Source organism: Canis lupus, chromosome 7, assembly GCF_011100685.1.
Source record: "Canis lupus familiaris isolate Mischka breed German Shepherd chromosome 7, alternate assembly UU_Cfam_GSD_1.0, whole genome shotgun sequence".
Taxonomy (NCBI): Eukaryota; Metazoa; Chordata; class Mammalia; order Carnivora; family Canidae; genus Canis; species Canis lupus.
In genome coordinates this window covers 22,656,920-22,668,984 of record NC_049228.1, presented here as the reverse complement: position 1 = coordinate 22,668,984, position 12,065 = coordinate 22,656,920, and the positions used below count along the sequence as shown (strand labels likewise).

The following is a 12,065-nucleotide window of genomic DNA, read 5'->3' as shown; positions in this document are numbered from 1 at the left end:
AATGTGTGTTTTATATCCATCATTTTATTTAAATCACACTGACATCTTCTGGGGTAGTTACTGTTGTCCTTCCACTTTATATAAAAGCGAAGTAAGGAAGATTTACCTTGCCCAAAGAGACATGATGTGTAAGTGAAAGAACTGGGTGTTAATTTCAGTTCTGTGATATTAACAGTAATCCTACACTTCCTCTGGGACCAAGTGAGAAAAGCAAAAGCTGGTTGAAAAGTATGAAGCTTGGCAAGAAAATGGTTATTTCAACTTCTCTTTGATTTCCCTTAGGTCATTCCATTTGCTGCTGACTGTGACCTGGATGAATGCACCTGCCGAGACCCCAAGGCTGAAGAAAATCAGTAACTGTGGGATCAAGCCTCTGCTTCCACTGCCCTGGAGGCAGTAAGAAAGAGAGGCCTCCACAAAAGGAAATAAAAGATGAATGAAGAAGAAAGGTTGTGAAATAAAGGAAGAAAGAAGAGCATGAGGATCTTATAGACATGCAGGAGGATGTTTATAGGTGCCAACTGTTGCATCAAGTAGCCCATGTAGGGAAGAATCACAGGCAAAAGTTTCTTCAAAGAGGCAGTTAATTAAAAGTGGAAGGAGAAATATGATAGATATACAAGGACCCTCCTCCCCCATTTATATTCTATTCAACCCCATCCTCAACTCTTGCCCTGTTCCCCATTCTGCACCCTGTCAGCCGTTCAGCCCCACCCAACTTGTACACCAATACCAAAATACTAGAAGAGAAGTTGCCAGGGACACTCTGTAAAACACCCATTTTGAATGAATTGCCATCTTTTGGGGTTCATCTACTTTAAACTGGCTCCCTTTCTTTTGTGTAGTCTCCTTTAGTAATAATGAGGTTAGTCATTAATTCTTTATAAGTATTTAAACATAATTATATAAATATATTATATATATTATATTTTTTGCTGTCTACTAAGCTAAAAATTATACATTGTGCCACACATGCTGCTGTGAAGTTCACATCCAAAATGAATACCGAGGGTTGGAGTACAGAAAGACCAGTGGTTCTGCCATCGTTCTATGGATGGGGGTTGGCAGGTTGAAAGGGAAGTGGTGAAGGAGAGAGGGAAAAAAATTAGATGGAGTTCTTGATCCTAACCTATCAGCAAATCATCTTTTCACGAGTAGGAAGCTAGGCCCAGCTTGATGAGGGTTGGAATGATAACGTGAAGAGGCATGGCAATTTGGGTGGGAGTACCCATTGTTGCTGGGTCCAGAAGAACCAGACGGTGGTTCTTGTGTATATCCAAAAAGAATATACTCACTACTTTTCACTTCTCAGAACTCTTAGTTGGAGTTGGTGAGACCCAGGAGTCTCTACACTTCCACACGTGCCTATTCCAAGTGTGGCTCTTACTGGCCAGTCAGTGAACAAGTTTGTATGAGGGCTTGTTTTCTGATTGCCAGGATGACAGGAACTCACACATTCCTCATGGCCTCATGGCCTTTGATCTCTCTCGTTCTAGGTCCCCAGACCTGGCTACCATTCACAGACACATGATCAGTTGTTGATTTTCTGAGGAAAAAATGTTATGGACATGACATAGGGGAAAAGTGGGCGGAGATGGAAGAACAGGCGGAGATGGAGGAGCCAAGGGAGGCCATAGAGATGGGAGAGGTCAGGGGTAAATCAGAGCCCTGGGCAGGAGGATGAAATGAGTCAAAGAGACTTGGAACAAGGCCAAGTCATCCAAAACAGGGCAGAGGGGACTCCTTCAGGCAATGCAGAATCTGAAGTAAATTGATTCAAGTACAACCTATCAAATCCATGACCTAGAGATTTTGATTTGAACAAGCTATGGAAACACGTGGAGCAAGGGTGACACTCTGTGGGAAGAGAGAAGAATTTCAACTATGTAGGGTGCATTTCGTTGTTATCCTTTCTTGTTCAATAGATGGACTGGGGTAAAATGACCACATTAACTTGCCTTTCCTTACATCCCAGGCTTATGGTCTTTTTGCACGTGGTCTATTGCAGTTGTTTTTGGTAACAATTTCTGGATTAGGCCTGGGGAAAAAAGTTAACTTCTTGCTCAGCACTTCTGTTTGTTATCTCAAGAAGGGCTGGGAGGCTTTCTTCCCTCAAAGCTTCCTCTCCAGTGGGAGCAAAGAACAGGCCAACATTAGAGTGCAACCTTGGTCTCTCTGAATCATCTGCTCCTTGGTCTGGTCACAAGTTTTCTACTCTTCCCACCAACACTGAAGCAATGGCTTTGCAAATAGGAAGAATAAATATTCCCCACCGTTATCTTGAGCCAGACTTCATGGAGAAAGAATAATAATCTGGAATGGGATAAAAGGAAGGATACACATATTTATCTCTAGGGATATATAATGAGGGTAGCACCATCACTGGGGAAAGGAAAAAGCAGAGATTTCCCATCCAAAAAGTTCTTGTCCTCTATGTTTCTAGCCATAAAGAAACCTAGATACCTACTGTTCATTGTCTGGGTTCACATTTGGTACCCCAAAAGAGAATAAATATTTCTAGGATTGTAATAGGTTTCAGTATGGAAAGGACAGTGAAAAAGGTTTTAGATCCTCTACTTTTTTTTTTTTTTTTTTTTTTACAAAGTTGTAAAATTGTTTTCTTGGGGAGATTATCCAAATTCTTGGAAGTGCATCAAGCTCTGTGTCAGGCAATCCTGCCTTGTCTGAGACTGAGGCAGCAGAATAGGGATTGTGGGCATTGCCCTGCTCAGGAGGTCTACAGCTCCCCCATGGGGTCATGAGCCTGTGGTTCATGCCAGTGTGGGTCTGTGCTCAGTCTCTTCATAGAAGGAACAGTGAGAACATTTCTCTGTTGTACTGTTGTTTACAAATTTGTATTCTCCATTAGCGACATCTGCAATCTGCGGCTGCCCTGAGAAGGCAGGAGGGCAGTTTGTGTGGTGTGTGGAAAGCCCTTCTGGCTGAAGGTTGCCCGGCCCTCATCAGCTCTGGCCATTCAGAGATGGCAGGCTCTTCCAGCCCTTACCCCTGGGGCCTAGTGTGTTGAGCTCTCATGTCACTAAGAAAGTGGAAGGCCCGAGACACCATGATCACAGATCCCCAGGAGATATCAACTCAAACTCACTCCATGTGGTGGTCTACTTTTGGCTGCTTTTACCCATCCATGGGGTCATGGAGGACCTCTCCCACAATCCCTTCTTTGTTCCAAAAATCACTGCTCTTTTTTCTCTAGTAATTAAGGGCTCTGGTGTCCAAGTTGCCTAGGACTAGCTGACTAATGGTTAGCGTGACAGTCTCCAACCAGAGAGATGAGAGGACAGAGTAAGAAGAATGGGCAGCTGGCAAATCTGCACGTGAAAGTGAAGAGTTATTCTTGATTCTCTCCTTTCCTTCCCTGCATTACAAAGCATTGGACTTGGCACTTCCTCTACTCTGTGAGATCACTATTGAGTGCATCAGTTAGCACCCGAAGGGGGATGGCTTGATTGGGAACACAGTGAAAGGAGCTGATCTACTGTATTGTAATGTAAAACAGCTACAGCCAGTTATTTTGTAAGATTATAAGATGTTCATTAAAAAATCAGCACAGAAAATATGAAGTGCTTTTGGTGTCTTATTCTTTGTGTAAATCAACCATCACTTCCAAATTGCTTTCCATTTGCTTGTGCCAGACATCATCATCATCAATTAGTTGATTGATCATTTCTCTCAGTCATTTATAAGTGATTTGTTAAGTAAATGGCATGTGCAGAGAAAATAAACATGAAAGTTTATGAGAAGAGATGACATGTACCAAAGCAGAGCACACAGTAGTGATGTCAGGTGTCTCGTGAGTTGTAGACATAAGGCCCAAGAATCATTAATAGTTCAGAGGAAGTAGGTGTCACTCCTGGATGCCAAAGATACATAGCATTTGAAGATGGTCTGAGAAGGAGTCATATCAGTTTGGTAGACAGAAATGGGAAAGAGGAAGAGGATAGTCCAGGCAAAGTAAAGAACAGGAATGAAGATGTGGAGATAGGTTTGGGGAAAGCCTGGGTGATATTGGACATCACTGAGGCATCCAGTTTAGCTAGAAGGTAGAACTTAGCTAACATGCGCTATGCATTTGGCAAAGATAATCTTATTTAATGCTCACAACAAAACTGCAACTTCCATATTCTCATTTCATAGATAAGGATAGCAAGTGTCAGTCCAATGAGGAAAGTTCCTTGAGTTTCATATGACTGGTCTTAATCCTGATTCTGTGAGACATCAAGATGCTAGAAGGAAAAGAAAAATGGTGTTTAATGGGATGTGAAAGGGAAGGGGGAGAAGTGGAGAGAAATGTCAAAGACAAGGTCTCTGCATTAAGCCTATACACCCATGAAGATCATCATCACTGACAGAAAAGGAAAGCCTTTTGAAGAAAGAGCATATATTTGCTATTTGATAAAATCAGTTTGAGGGCCAGATAGATTTCAGTTGGAAGTTTCCTATGAAGTAGTGTTTAGCACACTGGGAGGAGACTTCCACAGCTGCGGGCAGCTTGGCAAGGTCTCTGGTCATGCTGGGCATCATCTGGTGGCCTGAAGGGCTGGGTGGTTCTCCAACACACCTGCTAGCCATTTGGTAAGGCCTATGGGATAGATAGGTGGAAATGTATGTTTGGAATTTAGGGGAGAGGCTTGTGATGAGAAATAAACATTTGAGGGTAAAAAAAAACCTCACATTTTCTTTATGGTTCACAAATTGCTTTCTTATGCTTTCTTGCTACCTGTGGGCTAGGCACAGCAAAACCAGCTTTGTTTCCATTTTACAGATGAAGACACTGAGTGTGAGAGAGGTCATTGAAAACTTTAAGTTCATATAACTAAGTTCAGCTTGGGATGGGAATCCAAGTTTTCTGTTCCCCAGATGTAATGTACTTTCCACTCCATGATGTTCAGCCCGCTAGGCCCAGAGTGAACCCATACTCAGTTGAAATGGGAGAGTTAAATGTCTTTTTACCTGTTTATGTTTCAAGGTACTCATTGGTTTCCTTGTGGCTTTGTTAGTAGCTGATGGTAGGAAAACTGAGAGCAAAGCTTCTAGCATACTCTTCCAGGCCTCTCGCCTCATGCCAGGCCCTGAGTATAAGCAGATGCCCTGCACATGCCAGTTAGGCCAGCTGGACTGAGACATCTGGCAAGGCTGCCTTCTCCCTAATAGCTTCCCCAGGGATAGTCCTGGAGAGAGACTTTGGAGCTCTGGTTTCCATTGACTGACAAACTTAAATGACATGATGAGTCACCCATCAGTGGGAAGACTCACTACTCTTAGATTCAGGCCAACCAGACGACAAGGGGCTTAGCATGGGGAGGAGGGTAATGAGAAGGTTCTGCATTTATAAATAGCTCCATGACATCTCCAGAGCTGGCTTTGGGTCTCTTTCCATGTCCCCCCAGGAAGACCACTGATTCTGGATCTGTAGCATTTCAGATTTCCCAATGGTTAGCTTGGAAAAAAGAATGTGGTGGAGAGAATCTTATATCTCTTAATAGTTCGCACCCATAAAACCTACCTACTCCTTGGGTATTTGGGTCTGGAACAAGGTAAGACCAGTTTAGAGAATAGGTAGTAATTTCCCAGTGGTCAACTCACTGGGAAGTGTATGTGATCGGCTGCATTCAGCAACTTCCCGATAATCCTTTTGATTTCTTCCTCTTGATTCCTACCACTAGATGTTCAGGTCGTATTGCCTGTACTCGTACTAATGAGAACTGGTGTGACAATGTCAGGGTGCATCCTTAAGAGAATCCACAAGTCTGGTGAACATCTCAAATCGGTATAATAAAAACATTTCTAAACCCTGAAAGTTAGTACAGGGTAATTACAATTTGCTCACATTCTTTGCATCAAATTTCCTTCTAAGGATAATTGATTTAGACAAGCTTCCTTTTTTTTGTCTTAGTCCCCTTGAAAGTTATTTATTCAATGCAAAAAAAAAATATGATGAGCATATAAAGGGAGAATGTTGACTCCCTATACCACAACTCCATATACACAGGTCAGAGTGCTTTCTAAATAGTAAGGCAAGCTGTGTCAGAACACAAGTGACTTCCAAGGAATGGTTTTGTTGGTGGTGAATCAATAACCTTGAGAATGATTTGTAAGAGAGATCTCATAGCTTCTTAAAGTGTCCAAGTAGCCTCCACTCTGGGAAATATGGCTTATTAACTCAGTGCTGCTAATGCTTCCTTCACTTTGGTGATCTGCTACAGGGAGGCTGAGAGCATGGATGACTGAGCCTGGACCATGAAAAGCAATACATACGATGCATTAATGACTCATAATCTATGGGCAGTAGCATGGTGACCTGCAAGGGGTACAAGCTTTTGAGCCTGACAAATATGAATTCAAATTATGACTTTACCACTCACCAGATCTGTCATCTAGTTACTTAACCTCTCTGAACCTCAATTTCCTAAATATCTACCTTTGTACAGAATGCCCAGCACAATGCCTTGGCAATGTAGACAGGAAGAAGTTAAGGGATGATTGATAGAAGCAATGTATACACATAGACTCCTCTGACAAGAAGTTTGCCAATGGAGAAGAGGAAGGAACTGCCTTTGAATGGCTTGTAAAGACCCTCCAAATCTTCAAACACTATGATACTCAGACATTAGAGGGTCTCTGAGATATGTGCCATGATTACTGTATTCTGACAGGGCAGATAAGATAATCCTGTGTGGTTCAGCTGTCAGATGTTCTAGCCTACCAATTCAGAAAGAAGCAAAATGGATTGTAGGGTGATGGTGGTAGAGCATGGCATTGAGCAAAACAAAGTGGGTTAAGGGGAAATTTCTGGAGTTGGCAAAAATGCTGGAAAGCTCCAGATATTTGAAATATCTCTGGAAAGTTTCACTAGCTACGTGGAATACTGGCTATTTCTTCAAAAAATCATTGAATTTCTGAATGTATTGAATTTGTAGAAGAGTACTGTTAACACAATTAAATGCAACTTTCAAGAATGATGGAAACATTCTCTATCTGCATTGTTCAATGTAGTAGCCACTAGTCATGTGTTGCTATTGAGCACCTGAAGTGTGACCAGGATGACTGAAGAATTAAATTTTAGATTTTACTCAAGTCTAATGATTTAAATGTAAATAGCTACATGTGGTGGACTCCGTACTGGACAGCACAGCTCTAGAATATCACGCAGACAGATTACTCACATTTACTTTTAAAATATGCTTTGAACATTTTTTTTTATCATAAAACTTATGTCCCATGGTTGAAGTCAAGGTACATCATGCTTAGCTGAGTATTTGGATTATATTATTCTACTTTAGGAAAATTTAAATTTAATAAATCATCTACAAATTTATATATCCAGAAACTTTGGACCAGAAATCAAAAGCAAATAAAAAGGTCTCTGGGCAGCCCTCGTGGTTCAGTGGTTTGGCGTGGTCTTCGGTCTGGGGTGTGATCCTGGAGACCCGGGATGGAGTCCCATGTCGGGCTCCCTGCATGGAGTGTGCTGCTCCCTCTGCCTGTGTCTCTGCCCCCCCCCCCCCCGAGTCTCTCATGAAAGAATAAATAAAATCTTAAAAAACAAAAAGGTCTCTTACGGGTAGATAGTTCCCATAAAGCCACTGGGACCTCCACTTTGGGAAATCAGACGGTGACTAAGGAGCAGGGAAACAACAAAACTAAGACATGGGAGGTATTCAGAGAGGTACAGAGAGGCCCAAGGCAGCATAACTAACAAATGGCAGAGTCAGGATTTGGACCTTGAGAGTCTGGAGCTAAGCTGTGTGCATTAATCCACTCTGCTCTAAAAGCACACCCCTTTTCTGGAAACCACACTCATAAAGCACAATATTTAGTTTTGTAGGGGCTCAGACATGAATGGGTCTCCAAAAGACTGATAATGCACTCTAGCATTTTCTTCCATGAGTTATCTTGCCTGGTCATGAATCAGTCTATTATTAAAGAACTATCTCCTAGGCTATACATTTTATATCTGGACTGCTGTGACCTTAGTGAAGCAAAGAATCCTCCTATAGCTGATGGTATCGCTTTATTTGGTAAATATTGATTGAACACCTATTCTGTGTCAGGCAGGTAGGAATATAGTAGAGAACAAAACAGTCTCTGTCCTTATGGAGTTTGGAAAGAAGTGGGAGAGAGACAGGATAGCCAGAAACAGACATGCCTCCTGGTGAGGACTGTCACAAAAGAAACCAAAGTGTGGTCAGGTGGCAAGGAGTGGCCAGGGGCAAGGAGGTGCTTGTTCATGTGGGGAAGGCCAGAGTTTGCTTCTCGGAGGCATGTGGAGGTAAGAGAGGAAGCCCACTGAACACCTGGGGAAGACGCAGCCTACACAGGGAGCAGTGGTTGTGAGCTGGGATGGAACTCAGTGTGTTTGCAGAAGAGCACTGAGGCCAACATGGCCAGGACAAAATGAGGGAGAGAGGTGGGGGCATTGGAAAGGGTCATGGAGAGCCTCCTTGGCCACAATATTGGTCCTGGCTAGTCCTCAGAGGCAAAGGGTTTCCCACACAGGCTTCTCTGTGCTTGCATGTAATCCATCCCATCTCCTTTGTAACTCTCACTCCTCTCATCTTCCTTCCCACTGGCCCTGTCTTCCCCCTGGCTGCTGACACCTCCTCAACAGACTATGGTGATGTCACCAGGCAAGGTCCTCTCTCAGGCCTCTTCCCCTAGTCCACTGGCACAGAGTCCACATCATTCCTCAATTCTCGTCATGTCACCCATGACTCATGGAAACGACTTCACAGGCTCTGCATGTCCTTAATGGTCAAACTGGTCTCAGCTCAGCCTACCCATTGCCCTGACCTCCTACTGTTTCTGATCCAAGAATAATTCCCTTTGTCAAAGACAATCCCTCTCCAGCCTCAGAGCCTCCTGCTTTTGCTCATGCTGTTCCCTGCCCTGGAATCCCTTTCCTCTGTCTCCTCCTGCCCCAAACTTCATTTCCTTAGTCCTTTTTCCCATTCTCCAATTTCCTGATGCTCTGCTTCATTCACCTCTTTGATGAGGTGTATTGAATCCATGACCCCTTATTGTCCTCTCTTAAGACAGTCAATCTGGATGACTGGTGTTCTGTTGGCCATGTTCCTGTCCAAATCAACTATAAATTCTTTGAAGGCAAGTGAACTTAGCTCTACTAGGTCATTAGATGTATTCTGTGAGTAGAAAACATCATCACTTCATCTGAGTGAAAGCAAATCAGCATCAGAGACCATGGCTGGAAAAGGTGGGCCAGGCTTGATTTCTGGCCACATTCACTGCTGGGATCAAGAAACTCTGAGCCACACACAACTTCACATCTCTACATGGTGGCCCTGGAAGCACTGTCTTGACTCAGCTTTGGGTCTCAGGTACTGCTTTGCACAGTGTCCTGCCTGAATAAAACCTCAAAATTTGCTAAATTGAACTCAACCCTGATTTTTATGGACATGAGGATCAAAAGAAAAGAGGATGTTGTGTTTGGAGTCGGAGTGGCTTGTGGACACTTGAACTTTATGGCTTGATTGGTTCTTGAGCAATAAGTCCAAAAAATGGTGTTGATACAAGGGCAGCATAGAAGTCTAGATTGTGAGGGCATTGCATCAAAAAGACTCACTTTCAACTTGACTGTTGAATTCAGGGTTTGTCAATCAGTTTTATGTTGAGGAATGCTTTAGCTCAGCTAACAGATAGGCACATTTCAGTTTTAGATGTGTAGGCCACGAGGATTGGGAAGAAGCAGTAACTACTGATCAAGTAAGATAAAGAATCTAAGAGGCAACCTGACATGAGATGAAGTTGAGTGATCTTGAGCAAGTTACTAAATGGCTGGAGATTCAATTTTCCTATCTGTAAAATGGAATAATAATTTCCAACTTAAAGAATTTTTAAAAAAATTTTTATTGGAGTTCAATTTGCCAACATATAGCATAACACCCAGTGCTCATCCCACCAAGTGCCCCCCCTCAGTGTCCATCACCCAGTCACCCCAACCCCCCGCCCACCTCCCTCCACTACCCCTTGTTCATTTCCCAGAGTTAGGAGTCTCTCATGTTTTGTCACCCTCACTGATATTTTCACTCATTTTCTCTCCTTTCCCTTTTTTCCCTTTCACGAATTTTTATATTCCCCGAATGAATGAGACCATATAATGTTTGTCCTTTTCTGACTGACTTATTTCACTCAGCATAATACCCTCCAGGTCCATCCACCTCGAAGCAAATGGTGGGTATTTGTCATTTCTAATGGCTGAGTGATATTCCATTGTATACATAGACCACATCTTCTTTATCCATTCATCTTTCGATGGACACCGAGGCTCCTTCCACAGTTTGGCTATTGTGGACATAGCTGCTATAAACATCGGGGTGCAGGTGTCCCGGCATTTCACTGCATCTGTATCTTTGGGGCAAATCTCCAGCAGTGCAATTGCTGGGTCGTAGGGCAGGTCTATTTTTAACTCTTTGAGGAACCTCCACACAGTTTTCCAGAGTGGCTGCACCAGTTCACATTCCCACCAACAGTGCAGGAGGTTTCCCTTTTCTCCGCATCCTCTCCAACATTTGTGGTTTCCTGCCTTGTTAATTTTCCCCATCCTCACTGGTGTGAGGTGGTATCTCATTGTGGTTTTGATTTGTATTTCCCTGATGGCAAGTGATGCAGAGCATTTTCTCATGTGCTTGTTGGCCATGTCTGTGTCTTCCTCTGTGAGATTTCTCTTCATGTCTTTTGCCCACTTCATGATTGGATTGTTTGTTTCTTTGCTGTTGAGTTCAATAAGTTCCCAACTTAAAGAATTTTTTGCAAAAAAAAAAATTATGCAGATTTACAATAATGAACATAAAGTACATACCATGGAACCAGCATTTTATATTATATATGGCTGTTGTATCGTTACTTAAGGTAAACAGAAGTGTCCCTGGTACACAAGTGACCAGAAGAAGCAGAATACTGAGGATAATGATTGGCTGGCTTTTGAATTTCCATGCACTTTCTGGCCCAGATGTAAGTTATTCTAATGGGTTGATTAGTGTTGGTGTGTTTCTGTGTTTCTCTCTCACCCTTTCTCTCTCTCTCTTTTCTTCTCCTCTCTCTCTTTCTTTCTCTTCCCCCACCACTCTCACACACGCACACATATACTGACATGCAATTAAGTGTTCTATGAACCTTTGGCTAGGTTTTAAATATAATTTCATTTAAAGTTATGCTGTATGCCAGTTTGAGGCCCAGATTAAATAGTTAGAATGTGACCTGATTCCAAGTATTAAGGGAAGGAAAAATTTTTTAAAAAACGATGTCAGCAAGACAATGTAATTTATCTGCAATTTCACAGGGTAGTGCTAAGGCCAAAGCATGTCCCAGAGCTCTGCCTGGGCATCATGCTCATTAATGAGCAATCTGTATCCACCCATAATAATTTTAGAGTTAGACAATTTACCTTCATGAAGTAAAGAGTGCCCCAGGCAACAGTCATGGCTTGAGGAGAGTAGAAAGTGTCCCTCTTGGTATAAATGAAGCTCCTGGAGGTACCAAGGCGTCCATAGATTTTAAACCTTGACTCTCTCAAAGTGAACTCCGGTAGACATTCTAGGCACTTAGCTATTCATGCTAGTTCATTCAGAGTATAGAACTTCAGCCTCATGACCCAGTGTGGGCTCCCAGCTCATGGAGAACTTGGATAGATGACTGAGTCTTTCAAGGCCCATTTGCAAAGTAGGGGATAACTTTATATTTGTGGAGTTGTGTGCATTTGATTGGGTATAATCTTTAATTCTTGAAAGTGCTTGACATGTAAAGTGCTCTATGTGAATTCCTTTCCTATACCATAAAAACTTGACCTGAGATGAAGCTGAGTGATCTTAAGCAAGTTTGTGACTTAAAATTTAATCTTCCCATCTGTAAAATGGAATGCTGGGGGATCCCTGGGTGGCTCAGCAGTTTAGCGCCTGCCTTTGGCCCAGGGCACGATCCTGGAGTCCCAGGGATCGGGATCGAGTCCCGTGCCGGGCTCCCGGCATGGAGCCTGCTTCACCCTCTGCCTGTGTCTCTGCCTCTCTCTCTCTCTCTCTCTCTCTCTCTCT

General features: G+C 42.9%; 1 protein-coding gene across 1 annotated transcript in view; it reads left to right on the top strand.

Moving 5' to 3' along the window:
* The window catches only part of PAPPA2 (pappalysin 2), a 267,023-nt gene extending 263,446 nt beyond the window's left edge, over positions 1-3,577 (top strand). Inside the window, 1 exon segment of the mRNA XM_038542421.1 lies at positions 283-3,577. Coding sequence (XP_038398349.1) covers positions 283-357 — 75 coding nt within the window. The 3' untranslated portion in view covers positions 358-3,577.
* Positions 3,578-12,065: the final 8,488 nt, after the last annotated feature.